This window comes from Leptidea sinapis, chromosome 36 (assembly GCF_905404315.1).
Source record: "Leptidea sinapis chromosome 36, ilLepSina1.1, whole genome shotgun sequence".
Taxonomy (NCBI): domain Eukaryota; kingdom Metazoa; phylum Arthropoda; class Insecta; order Lepidoptera; family Pieridae; genus Leptidea; species Leptidea sinapis.
Genome location: NC_066300.1, coordinates 5,908,009 through 5,923,307, shown reverse-complemented (window position 1 = coordinate 5,923,307; position 15,299 = coordinate 5,908,009). Strand labels below are relative to the sequence as shown.

The 15,299-nt window shown below is 34.5% G+C and overlaps 1 protein-coding gene across 1 annotated transcript in view; it reads right to left on the bottom strand.

The window, feature by feature from the left end:
* The window catches only part of LOC126975575 (dystrophin, isoforms A/C/F/G/H), a 657,038-nt gene that overhangs the window by 410,096 nt on the left and 231,643 nt on the right, over positions 1-15,299 (bottom strand). Inside the window, exons 45-47 of the mRNA XM_050823519.1 lie at positions 12,214-12,425; positions 7,513-7,667; positions 5,586-5,727 (exon numbers count right to left, since the gene is read on the bottom strand). Of these exons, the coding sequence (XP_050679476.1) occupies positions 5,586-5,727; positions 7,513-7,667; positions 12,214-12,425 (509 nt within the window). The remainder of the gene's footprint in view (positions 1-5,585; positions 5,728-7,512; positions 7,668-12,213; positions 12,426-15,299) is intronic.

The following is a 15,299-nucleotide window of genomic DNA, read 5'->3' as shown; positions in this document are numbered from 1 at the left end:
TATTACGTATTTTTATACAATCTAATTAATTAATCTAATTCTAGTTACGATTGTTGTTATTTTCGTAATCTGTGTCCTCCCGCCGCGGCCCCGCTCTCACCTCTCGCCTCCTTACGTCGCGCGTGCGACTCAAGCACATCACACATATAACTATGTATGCAGGTACAAACCTACCTTGGCTGACACCGACACCAAAAATAACAATAATCAGTCGAAAGTTCTGAGGTAACAAACACAAAAAAAACATAGTCGAATTGAAAACCTCCTCCTTTTTGAAGTCGGTTAAAAAAGAGTTTCGTACCATCGTAGGTACAAGATATTGCAAAAGTGCGCTATATTTCACTGTTAGTAGTGTGCAAAAACTATTTGTGTTTCACAAATAAAATTATGCGGGACTCATACCCACGACCTCACGCGTTCCGTGCGAGAGGTCTTCCAACTGAGCCAACCGTTCGAGTAACGATAAATCTTGTATGCTTTGTTCAACTCTCAGGCTGTGGCTTCATTTTGTTCTCAAATTTTATTTGTGTAATTAATCCCAGAAGTGAGGGTAAACACTTTTAAACATACCAAATTATTTGTGTTTCGTTTTAAAGGGCGCCGTATTAAGTGCAATTACTGGACTAGAGACACTTAACAACTTATCACTCAAAGTGAGGAGCGCAATTGTTAGGCCGCTCAGAATTTTTGGTTTCAAGAATCCTGAGCTGCACTGTATTGTAATGGGTAGGGTGTATCACTTACCATTACGTAAATGTCTTGCTCGTCTTCTCATATTTTCCCATAAAAGAAAACAATTAGTTGTTAATAAGTAGTAGTAGCTAGCTCTTATTAAATGTAGTGATACCCCTAGAACTCTAATTCATTTTCATAAAAAAATCAGTCGTTATTTCTTATATCTTCCGTCCAGTAAATAAGATCGGTGTAAAATATCATTTGCAATAAGTAGGAAGTAACTACCAAACTAATAAACAGTTACAAATATAGGGGATCCATAAGTTCCCGAAAAATAAGTGTACTCTCATACCAATTTATCAAAGGTGCACCAATCATACCTGCAACAAAGGTAATTTTTAATTACAATCATATAGTAAGCAATATTAGTTCATGTTAAATATCGGCATATTTTTCGAAAATAAGTTTTGTTATTTTCATCTTAGATCATTTATACGTCTACATAGCCTATGAAAGATGTGAAAACGTCAAATAACATTGAGTATAGAGTTAACTTAGATAAGAGAGATATATGTAGCTTTTCACGTACACGAAAGTAATAATGGAGTACACTAAGAGACTCTATCTAGACGTATAAATTATTTAAGATTTTCATCCAGTTTTCCTATAATCAGTCTACCGCGGACTAGTAAAAAAATAAGGACTCCGTGTCACGGGTCACCCTACATAACAGTGTAGCACCAAAACAAGCCGATTAACGTGTAACCCCCTTATTCATAATGGTCCGCTAACTTAAAACAGCCGCTAAGGAGTGTTTTTTCCCATTCTGACTTAGGTCAATAGAAGAGGACAGAGTGAGAATTAGCAATGCTTTAAGTTAGCAGACTATTATGAATAAGGGGGTAAATACATAGCCCCACGCACACACTTACAATACTACAGGCCGATAGGCGGCCATTATGAGAATTGTCGTCGTCTGTGACAGATCAGTTTGCGTCTCAATAAAATATTTTAAAAATGCCGTCGTGCGTTGTGAAAAAGTGTAAAAACGATACTTTATAAATATTTGTGGCCATATATGATTATTTAAGGGAGAAAAAATTGTGTAACTAGTATCCCCTGTAGCCGCACACACACTAGCATCACGGTGCTTCACTTGCTAATATCACAACGCGGAGTCCTTCTTTTTTACTCGTCCGTGATGTGTACATGAAGTTTGTTAAGTCCTTATCTGGCTTAAACTTTTAAGAAGACAGTGAAAATAAATTGTTTCACATTTCGTCGTGTAAGCACACACTCCATTATCTTGAAAATAATAAAATTTTGATCTGATTATAGAATTATTTTGTGAAAAATTATTCTGATTAAACGACCAATTAATAAAATAAAAACGAAAATGCCATAGAAACTTTAGAACTATACCAACAAGCACTATCTAGCGGAGGATATCAAAGTTACTACAAAAATTATACAAACACATCCGCAAATTGTACAGCATACTTCGATATACTCCTCAAATGCCTCAGACGCCATCTATCGAATTTTTATTTAAGCAAAGATAAGAAAAACTGAGTTACACGTGTTTCATACTAACTCCAATAGGTGTCGCTATAAAATAAAAAGACACACATCATGAACATATGATTAATTAATTAATTTATTAATTAATCAATAATTTAGTCGAATTTACACCATCCGATAAAGCTCTACATGCGAGTTTTTGATTTTACGATGTATGTTTTATTGTGGTTGTTTCGATAGGGACCCAATGCGCCCGTAGACTACTATGGTACTAATTCGGACTAATAACTTCCTATTGCCCAGCATTTATTGTGTATTATGTACCGCGACAACATATTGTATAAATATACATATATACACTGTACAACAATATTCTGGAACCAGTAATAATAATTACCTATAGTACATAGGCTGCACTAAAAGTATCGGGAATAGAATATTTCCACTGTTCCTGTCATATTAAAATCTTTTTAATTAAAAACTACTTCGTTTTAAAAATCAAATACCATTTATTTATTTAAAAAAAATTCTCGGTCTTGTCACAAGGTCTTGTCAAACTTGTTTTGTCGTTGAGAAAATGGAATTGACTCGAGAAAATTCTGGAGCGATGATTTATTATGACTTTCGAAGCGGTTTAACACAAAAACAGTGTGTTGACCGGATGATTACTGCGTTTGGTGATGAAGCCCCATTCAAAACCACAATTTATCGCTGGTTTGCTGAATTTCAACGTGGACGTGTCAAGCTCAGTGATGATCCCCGTCAAGGTGGTCCAAAAACTGCAGTCACCAAAGAAAACGTTGATGCTGTGCGTAAGCTGATTGAGGAAGATCGACATGTGACATACCGCGAAATTAAGGTAACTTTAGACATTGGCATGAGTGAAATACAAATAATCTTGCATGAACAATTAGGTGTGAAAAAGTTGTTTTCCCGATGAGCAAAAAGCAGCTCGCGTTACTTGGTGCGTCAGAACTCTTGAAAGATTCCACGCAGGATCCTCAAATGCTATATACAACATCGTGTCAGGTGACGAATCCTGGATATACGCGAACGAACCCGAAACAAAAAACCAGTCACGAGTTTGGGTGTTCAAAAATGAGTTAATGCCAACAAAAATTGTTCGTTCACGGAGTGTTGCAAAAAAATGGTGGCCACGTTTGTCTCCAAAACCGGCCATGTTGCGACTATTCCTCTGGAGGGACAAAGAACGGTTAATGCAGAATGGTATGCTAACATTTGCTTGCCACAGGTCGTTTCTGAACTCCGTAAAGAGAACTGCAACCGCCGCATCATCCTCCATCACGACAATGCGAGTTCTCACACCGCGCAGAGAACAAAAGAGTTTTTAGAGCAAGAAAAACATAGAATTATTAGACCATCCGCCGTATAGCCCCGACCTAAGCCCTAATGATTTCTATACTTTCCCTAAAATAAAGAATTAATTGCGTCGTCAGAGATTTTCATTACCTGAAGAAGCTGTGGACGCCTACAAAACGGCCATTTTGGAGACCCCAACTTCCGAATGGAATGGTTGCTTCAATGATTGGTTCCATCGTATGGAAAAATGTGTCAAATTTCGCGGAGAATACTTCGAAAAGCAATAAATAGATTTTTAAATATTAATTATGTGTCACTTCCTTGATTCCCGAAATTTTCAGTGCAGCCCTCGTATGTAGAGTAAATATTGAAAACAGTTATTGATACTGAAGCTTCAGGTGGATGAATGCGTTTTTTTGGAGTTTACTCGTTAAGAATCGAGTTTCGTATAAGGCGCCTAGCATGAGAAAAATATGAAGAGAAAAACCTACTCATCAAATGGGATAGTTACGTTTTTCTCATTTAAATATAAACAGACTTTGTCTTCTTACAAATTAGGCAACAATAAGCATTGAATTTTCTTGTCAGCCACCTAGCGTTACTTTTGAAAATTATATTATTAAGCTATTGCATAGCATACTTATTAGTCTGTCGCGGGCCTTGAGGGTGGGGACCGAATCTAGAAATTCCGTAACGAAAATAACCTAACACCTCCCCACTAGATGTATATAGATATTTCGCGACGGTCGTTACAGTTGCCGTGGAACAGCGGTTATCACGTATGCTTTTTGTGCAGAAGGACCCAGGCTAGAGCCTGGGGTACGTCTTGATTTTTTTTAATTTTTTTTTTATCACGTTTTTTAATTTTTATTATTATGACAAGCATTTTATATAGTTTCACCTGTCCCGTTGTCTGTCTGTAATCAAATCTTGCAAGTTAAATTTTACTCAATTCTCGTTTGCTTTTTTTAAAATTAATTTTATCAAAAATAACCTCAATATTATTACTTTTTTATTTTCATTGTTGTTTTTGAAATATTAATAATATGAAAATGTGTCGACAATTCAATGGGAAATGAGTGCCATTTTGTGTTAAAACATAAAACTACGATAAATAAATTTAACAGTTTCTTTTCACTTTTTTGGATCACTTAGTGTATCCAAAAATATCCGAGGCCCTGGAGCAAGGGTCGAAAATACTTGGTACAAATGGTAATAAATTGCCACTTATTTTGGCTGGCGATTTCAACATCAACTTTGCTGATAAAAAATCAGAGCAGTTGACAACTTTTCTTTCGAAATATTGATTTTGAAAATGATCCACTAGAATCCACAACAAAATATGGGACCACCATTGACGCGGTATTTTCCAGGTATTTAGAAGATATCAAATCTGAAACTTATGTTTCTTATTTCAGTTACCATAAACCTATAGTTTCCATGATAAATATTCCTGAATAACCTACATGTATTGTAAGATAATAAAAATATTTTGAACAATATTAACATCTCATTCATATAATAAAAGACAAAAAATTGTTATCTTATCGATCACCACGCTAAGTGTAACTTGAATTAATATCAAAGAAAAAAAAACAAAGGAAAAAGAAATACTGCATAAATAAAATAAATATAATTGCATTACTTGATAAAAAATGCTATGCAATAGCTTTACCGCGGCAGTCTCCGAGTGCCAGACGACTTTTCTTTTGTAATAAGAAGTGTTGTGGCTAATGTACGTTAGTTTCCTAAACTTTATATAGATGGCGTTGAACCACAGACACCAAACAAAGAAAACCAAACGAGATGCATAGTAAAGCGATATCTCTACTCAACTCAAAGTACTCATGACGGTCATCATGGAGTACTAGATCCAAGACAGTTTAAGTGGCGTTTACGTTACGGGAGAGTAGTTTTGCAAACGGGTTGAAAATATTTTTATAAATTGGTACTGAGGTCAGTGGCTAAGGAAGCGTTTGTGTATATGATCCCTAGGCTTAGACTAAACATATACCGCCTTATAAGCAATCATTATTACTACATTATAATTAATCAACAGTTAATACTACCTTGAGTAGATGTGGATCCCTTTCAGCCGCATCCAGCAACGATTCCGCTTCACTCAGCCATGCGACGAATTTCTCCAATGAACGATCAAAGTTTTGCAGCGATGAAACTGCTGAATGAAGTGCTTTGCCTCGTGCAATAATACTGTAATGAAAATGATACGTTAAATTCTGGACGAGTTAGTTACTTAATTAGTTAGTTAAGAAATAATTTTGTACAATATTATTGGTATCTGTCTACGTATACTTAAGTATATATCATACTCTGAAATTGTAACAATAGTGGAAAAAGAATATTACATATCACACATTATCTGTCTGTCTTGACAGTCAAAAAAGGGGCAAATACTATACTAAATGAGCAGTATATACAATACAAAGTTGCAGTTTTATTTGTAGTTATAAACGTTTATAAAAAAATACTTATTCTTAATCATAACTACATGAACAACATAATATACAAACAATATTACAGATAAAATACTTAAAAGTTAAAAATGTGTATATTATATATTTGAATAAATTTAGAAAATGCATTTATCTTATCAAAAATTACCTGTAGTATAAGCTTTCGAAAAAAATGGTCAGTATAAATTAAATTTAGCTATCAGCGCTACCTATGTCTTCAGAATAACATTAGACTAGTTAACCAAAAAATATTACATACATCAGCGCCATCTATGACAATTTGAGTGTACTTGTAGAAATATCAATGCATTGCGATTGGTTGCAGTGTGAACTACAAATTTTGCGACATGTCTTCAACAACTGCTAGCATTTTTTAGTATAGACTATACATTTTACAGTATTTAAAACGCTTCTTTCGACCTTTTTCTTAATCATTAGGATATCCTAATTATGCTTCATAGATATCACGTACCTATTTATGCTTTAATATTTTTGTTTTTATGAATGTAACAGGTTTAAGTGTTGTGTATTCTATAAGTACGCATTCGGAGTAGGGCTGGTACTTTCCTATAGCACAGTAGACATATTATTTACAAAACTTACTTAAGTTTCCAGTCCACTAATCAACCTCATGTTTAATTTATACCGGACCTATACGGTATATATGTTTTATTTATTTTATAATAAAAAGTGATGACACGAGGAGAAAGTCATTCACTTCATGTAAAGTAATACGCCACGCCAACTACAATATATAAATGATGCTCAGGTTTTTAGAGTGGCCCTGCGATTGGACCCTTCACCTTGAGACTATATGTTAAGTATAATTTATAGCCCAGTAGGTAATTTCAGTTGCTACGGCGCTTTTCAAACTGAAACACTGGGTCTCGAATCTCGAGCGATTACCAATGCCGCGGTCATCTGGATGGTAAAGCCAAATTGGTTTCTAGCACGGCAATACTTCAAGCCGGCCCACATTCTAGCGCTCTACAAAGCGCAACATATGGAGTATTGCTGTCATCTCTGGTCTGGCACACTCCAGTATAAGCTCGTTCCATTTGACATTCGCGTGCAGCATACGGCTGGATCACTTCGACGTCGCTTCAATCTGTGTCTTCTACCGCATTTGTCACGGGGAGTGTTCCGAAGAGCTGTTTCACCTGATTCCTGCCGCCGAATTCCACCTCCGCACGAGACGCCACAAATTAGGATATGATCACCACGCTGTGGAATGAGCTTTCTTTTGCAGTGTTTCCGGGACAATACCAAATGGGTAACTTCAAAAAAAGCGCGTACACCTTCCGTAAAGAGAATGTTGGCGGCGGTGATCACTTGACACCAGGTACCCGTACGCTGGTTTGACCTCAATTTCTTACAAAAAAAAACACAAATGGTGCTTCCACACTACTGATTGGCGGCAGGAGAAGTATCTGCTGTAAAGCATCATCTAGCCGGCAACCTGTACTTAATAAGGAGTTTCCCACTAAAAGTGTAGTTATTTAACTCTGTTTGTATACCTTACCTATTATTTAGTTCATTATATCGATGGTTTATTGCTTCGGTCGCCCGTTTGATTCTCGTCGTGTCATCGTTGCGGTACACAGCTATTAACCGCTGAGTCAGCTGGCCAAACAGTTCCACCTGATGCTTGTATTGGTGTACCTCCGCATGGAACGACTGAAACGTAAACATAAACTTTCAGAACTCATAATATAAAAAAAACTCCTATTAAACCCTCATGGTATGAGTAGATCTTTGGAATTACGCAAACGTAGGCCGGAGTGTTCATAATTTTAGTACAGTGAAAGATTTTGTTCGGCACAATCGTATATACCATTCAAAAATCGATCAAGTTACTTTTACTGTCGAAGAAGACAATAGAACCTGCACAGCATCGTTGTTACTAACGTAAAAAAACAACCTTAAAAATTGTACATTTTGTATTTAATTTTAAAAATATGTTCAAACATTCTCCAAAGTTAAAAATAGCGTAAACGTTATCAAATTTACAAAGCGGCCAAGAAATCTGGCTTAACTAAGTTTTGATTGAAGAAGTTCTAACGAAGGCTCGAGTGTACAGCTTTCGAGATGGGCGGAACTGTCACTAATCACCAATCTTGTTAAGATTAGGGTGCTGGTCTACAAAAATATAAAGTCATAAAGCAATGATGTAATTAATTGTAATCACCCTATTTTAAGTTGCATTATTGCTCGCATATTGAAAGTAGTTCCGTTTATCGTCTATGGAAAATTGGACATTAAAATGAAAATTTAAATATTTTTATTCAAAATAGGATGTGATATCACTTATTGAAAGTCAAGAACTAAACCCATTCCAAAACGAATGCCTCAGACCTAAGAAGAATTGGCGCAACAAACTCAAAGAGCTTTTTTTTTCATCAAAAAAATATTATGTTTACAAAGTAATATTGTACATTTAACTTATTATTTAATAGCCTGAGGGTGTTCATTCACCATTCCCAGTCCGTGGTATCATTAAGAAACGCTACGTAACAATTATTTTGAATATTATACTTTTGTTTTGAACATTGTACGCCCCACAAAAAACTTACTAACTTAGCCTAGCAGTAGGCGTTATATGTTTATGTCTATTCCTGGTGTAAGCATTATGGTTATGACAGTTTCTAGCAAATTCACTTATGTGCCTATGAACATACATTACATTACCAAGAATATATTGAGAAGCAACAGTCAAGATGTTAATTTCTTTGAATTTTGCTCGCAATGATTCTTTAGGACCTAGGTTATAAATAGCGCACAATTGTTTTCAATTGGATATCTATATAAATTTAATGAAAAGGATATTTTTAAGTAAATATTTCTTTTGGCACGCTAAGCACTTTAATTTGTGATTGTGAAATGAGACTGAACTGTGACGCTTGTCTATATAACGCTCGTTTGGAAGTCAGGTTGAGTCGATTATCTCAGTGGTATTAAGCACACATGGTTTTTTTTTGTTAGTAATGTACATTTAGTTAAAAACCTTATTCTTGTGTCTATTTGAATTATGAAGTATCTTCTCACAGATTGTATCTATAAGTCTTATATTATAAGATCTATCTATTAATAATACATAATGGGATCGAACTTTTGTTTATTTCTGTTTCTAATATTTCTAAAATAACGTTGGTATTATACCAACGCAGCAAGGCGCTGAGGCAGCTCTTTTGATAGCAATAACTGCTATACAGTACTTTTAAATTTAGACAACCACTTTAATATTATACATATATATATATATATATATATATATATATATATATATATATATATATATATTTGTTTTATTTAACCATTTGTATTTTTTTAAGTTTTTTTTTTATTTTTTTAAGGACTTACAGAGTATTTTTACATGTATTATTCGGTGTGGTTTGTGTTTGTTATTAATAAAGTTTTCATTCATTCATTCATTCATTTATATGTAACCAATATACATAAATAATAATAAAAAAAGATATATTTTCATTTAGTAATACGGGCTGTATATTTGGAAATAATTAGAGATCCCTACGAAAATTTCAACAATGCTTTTTTTTATTTTATTGTTTATTGTTTGTACAATGTCACTTTGCAAACATGCAACGCTTTGCTGTTAAAAAGAAAAAGCAAAGCATTATTTATTTTTTACTATACCAACTTTATTTTAGAGTTCATAGCCTTAATGAAGCGTTTACAATTCGTTACATTCGAAAATGAACGCATTAAAAATAAAAAAAATTATTAAAAAAAAAAGCGTGGGGTGCATGGTGTCAATAGTTTTAAATATTTTATTGACAGATATGAGTAGAGTGATTATCATTTTGATAATATCTTAAAAAGGACCCCACGCATTTTTTAAAATAAAAAAATTTCTTTTCTATTTTTTAGTTCGATTTTCTATAAAAAGCGTGTTTTTTAGATTTTTAAACTATTATTTATTTTCTTTTTTTTAGTTCGGTTTTCTATAAAAAGCGTGTTTTTAAGTTTTTTTAAACTATTATTTTTTTATCAAATTAGTGTAATGTCATCGGTCCTCGATAAATCTACAAAGTTTGAACGAAATCTAGCCGTTTAAAGTGGGTCAAAATCGCGCCCAAAGAAGTCGGTTACAAACATACAGGTGAAGCTTATAAAAAGCGTATAAAAACCAGACACTGAAAGCAATAAATGAAATGTTTAAAAATCGACTCGACTCATTAGTTTCGACTATAAATTAAATTAATGACTCTATAACTACAGTCGAGTGTTTGTGACAGGTCTTTCAATTCAAAGCAATATTAAAGTTTACGTTGTTTCACACTTATGTATATGCTTATATGTATGCTTCAGACAAACTGCCACGACAGTTGCAGTTGCAACGTTTGTTGGCAGTTCTTATACAGTACAGTCAATGACGTTCTATACATATTATTCGCAGTCTGATAACGGAACAGCAAAAGTGTGCTTAAAGACAATGTAAGCACACTTTTCTCCTTAGTCGTGTGTCAATCAACAAGCCTAAGTGTGCTATAAACAGTGCTTAAATAACACATTGACGACTCAAAAGAAAGATGGTGTGACTTATCATCGGTAAGGTTATTTTATTATATAAGATTGATATGCAAAAAACCGGGAGTAATTTAGTAAAACGAATATTTTTTTATTAAATATGCTACAATATTATTGACAAGTCTCCAGTCAAGGCCCGCTTGTCAGAGGGACAGATGAAAGGACACAATCAGAAATGTATAGACATGGTTCGAATCCCGGTAGGTGCAAGCATTTATATGATGAATATGGATGTTTAAAGGTATTTATGTATGTTTATATGAATTTATGTATGTTTAAGTAAGTATATTGTATTAAATATATCATTGTCTTGTAACCCATAACATAGGCTAATATATGCTTAACTTGGGGCAAGATAATTTGTGTAATAAGTGTGTCAATATTATATTATATCAACATTATTATTATAGCAGTCGAAGGTTGTTATGGTGTCATTTGTGGCATGTGCCATATTTCGGCTTAGATTTTGTATGAGGTGATTTTCTATATGTATAGAACGTCATTGAGTACAGTAGTAAACTTATTGAAAAAAAAAAAACACACAACTTAAAATACTTAAACATTTCAGCAACTGACAGCATATTACTTATTTAATGGAACATCAAAAATATTTTTTTTTTCATTCAAAATCTCTACTAATAATATTATAAATGTGAATGTTTGTTGTTTGTTACGCTTGCACGCCAGAACTACAGAACCGATTTTGATGAAATTTGGTACAGAGATAGACTGGAGCTTGGGAAAGGACATAGGCTACATTTTATCCTGGTTCATTTTCAAAATCCATGGTTCCCGCGGGATTTGTGAAACACTGAAATTCACCTCGATAACCTATAACTATACCAATAGTAGGTTTCGTTTGCCATAGCAATCTTCCTCGAAAACGGATTCATATAATATGTTGGGAACGGAAGCGAAAACGGGAACTGGAACTAGAACAGGACTTGAGATAATCTTCAATTCCAAACTTGCTTATTATTTTTAAAAACCCTTTATCTACGCGAATGAAGTCGCGGGAATCAGCTAGTAATATAATATAACATATTAAAAGTCAAAAGCTACCACCCATTCGAAAAAGTATGGCTCAGACCTGAGAAGAACGGGCGTAAGAAATTCAGCGGGCTTCTTTAATTTGCAATAAAAATATGGTTACAATGTAAAATAGTACAATAAAATTGAATAGCCTGTGGGCAGTCACTCCATTCCCAATCTGTGGTATCATTAAGAAATTCATTTATATTACTGTAACCTTTACCATACAAACGTTTTTTAACAATTCTATTGAATTTCGTAATACATTTACTGTGCATATTGCAACATCATGCAAATTGGACAATTAACTGAACAATAGACATATTTAGAATGTTGCCGGTAACTTTTATTAAATGATAATACATTCGAATTATATTATTTATTTTTTTATTTTTCATCTAACAGTTGCTGTACTGTGGCGTCATCATCTTCGAATTTAGGTCCATTAAAGTAATCGTTCAACTTTGGAAATAGGAATCACTGCGTTAGTAGGTCGGGTGACTATGAAGAATTCTCGAGCATTTCAAAGCCGGCATAACTTATTGCGTACTGATTTTTTTTAAGCGCATATACTTAACAAAGACTGACTTACTTGATGTTACTTTAGAAAATGATTAATGAAATTAAAATAAAAAAAATTAACCTTCTGTTCACGCAGTTGCATTTCGAGCACATCGGCGGTGTGTCCGGGTGCTGTCATCGTGGCCAGTCTGCTCTCCATCCGAGAGAGCCAGGCGTCTGCATCTCTGCGCCTCGCCTCGTACCGCTGAGAGTCTCCCAACATGGCATCCAGCTGTGCCTTACGTTGAAGCACGCGAGCGTTCGCTTCATCCCAGTGCTCCCGTAACGCTGTGACTGAAACAATTATTTGCATATTTAAATTCTATCGCTAACTTTTACAATTAGTATGACGACCAATATAGCCAAGTGGTTAGTGACCCTGTCTACTGAGGTAAGAGGTCTCGGGTTCGAAACCCGGTCGATCGAATCGATGTTTGTTTCCGAGCCATGAATACATAAGTATATATGCATAAAATTGTATTATATAATATATCGTTGTCTTGTACCCATTGTATGCTATGCCTCAACAATTTGTTATGTTTAAAAGTGATAACCTTCACTTCTGGGATTAATTACACAAATAAAATTTGAAAACAAAATTTTACGAACTATGCGGGACTCTAACCCGCGACCTCTCTCGTTCCGTGCGAGCAACCACTTACCAACTGAGCCAACCGTTCGAGTGACGTATCGTTGATAAAATCGTGTATGCTTTGTTCAACTTTTAGGTTGTGACTATGCCTAATTTGGGGTAAACCGCAAGATAATTTGTGTAATGAGCATTAACTGACGTATTAAAATATTTTAACATTATTCACATCTATCTAACCGTCTCTTTCTAACAACAGAAGCTTTTCGCCTATTAAAACAAACGGACTTACAGCTCACCTGATTTTACGCAAAAATTGCACGACGTTTTATAAATTAAAAAAGCTTTTAGATGATAAATATTTTATGATTGATCAATTATGTTGAAGAAATGACAGAGATGTAACGTAGCAGTAAGAAACGACTTCCATTAATAAAAATGTTTATATTTTAGCAGAATTGTTTGAGATTTAATGGTACGACTCAAATTAATTGCAATCGGCTGGAGGCCTAATTAAAATTGTGTTCTACGCATAATTAATAGCGATTCTAAAATGGTGGTGAAAGCAAAAGTGGTAATTCATAACAACATTTTTAGCCGACTTCAAACAAGGAGGAGGTTCTCAATTCGTCGGTATATTTTATTTATGTATGTTACCTCAAAACTTTCGATTGGGAGAACCGATTGTGATAATTCTTTTATTTGAAAGCTGGTGCTTCCCATGTGGTCCCGTTGTAATTTGGTCCAGATCTGACAATGACTTCCATTAGAAAACCAAAAAACCTAAAAGTCTTAAATTCGCTATACATACGTATAGCAAAGTGGATGATAAATTTGCGAATAACTCAATATTGCGCCAACTGATTTCGATGATTCTTTTTTTATTTGAAAGGATATACTTTTACTAGGTTAGTTTGGTGAGAGTTTGGTTATGTTCTGATTAAGGAACCCATGACAAAGTAACGGAACTCTCAATTCTTAGGAGCAAATTAACGATACTCGGCCGAATCTTTTTTATGCTATCCGGATATTAATTAAGTCATCTACCATAACATAGTTATGGTCAATTAATGGGACTCCTTAACGACTTACAGTAAAGCAAGTACCATCTGTGGCAGAATTTCTAACTGTCTGTAATCAAATTGCAAAGCGCTTACGTTCATAGCTGCATTGAAAAATTTAGTTTATCTACACATATTTAGACAAATTGTTAGTTAGTGTACTTCAAATTCACTGAAAATAAAAAAGTATAAAAATAATTGCGTATTTTTATACAATCTAAGTAATAAATCTAATTCTAGTTACAATTATTGTAATTTTTGAAGTCGGTGTCATCCAAGATAGGTTTGTAACTACATACATAGTTATAGGTGAGATGTGCTTGAGTCGTGAGGAGGCGAGAGCGGGTCGCGGCGGAAGTACACCGATTCCAAAAAAAACAATAATCATGACTAGAATTAGATTAATTAATTAGATTGTATAAAATACGCAATTATTTTTATACTTTTTAGTGCTATCTATTGTTTTGGAATAGCGTTTACAAACGAAAAATTATTATTCAGACGGTAAATGCACAAATATAAAATATTTTCTAGCTTTACCAGTGGGAGGCTTCTTCGCACAAGATGCCGGCTAGATTATGGGTACCACAAAGGCGCCTTTTTCTGCCGTAAAGCAATAATGTGTAAGAATTTTTATGTTTTGGTCAGAAGGGCGTCGTAGCTAGTGAAATTACTGGGCAAATGAGATTTAACAACTTATGTCTCAAGGTGACGAGCGCAATTGTAGTGCCGCTCAGAATCTTTGGGTTTTTCAATAATCCTGGGCGTCACTGCATTGTAATGGGCAGGGCGTATCAATTGCCATCAGCTGAACGTCCTGCTCGTCTCGTCCCTTATTGTCATAAAAAAATCTGCCCGGATAATATTTTCTGCAAAGACGCTACATATGTGAAATCTATGACAATATTCCAAAACTTAGTAACATAAAACACCAGAAAGCCTTCAGGCAAAAGCCGGCTAACAATATCAAACAGGACAATCTTCACATGTTTATTTAACAAACGTATTCACAAAGCGACTATCGGGAAATGAGATTGTATTTACTACTGAATAAAATAACATTGTACGTTTGCACTTAAATAAATAGACTTGAACAGAGGGGCCTCGCTATGTAAACAGAGCTGTTAGAATTTATTTCTGCCATGAAGCAGTAATGTGTAAGCATTGGTGTCTTTCGTTCTGCATGGCGCCGTAGCCGTATCTTATGTCTCAAGGTGACGAGCGCAATAATTGTAGTGCCACTCAGAATTTTTGGGGTTTTTCAAGAATCCCTAGCGGCACTGAATTGTAATGGGCAGCGCGTATCAATCACCATCAGCTCAACGTCTTGCTCTTCTCGTCCCTTATTTTCATAAAAAAATGTAACATTTCATATTCCTGTCTATACATTAGAAGTAAAAATACTGTACATATATTTCTGATACTGACTGACAACTATACGGTCTATAGGACGACTTGTCAAAGTTCCTGTCAATTACCTGTCAAGTAAGTGTCAGTTAATGCCATCTGAAAATATAA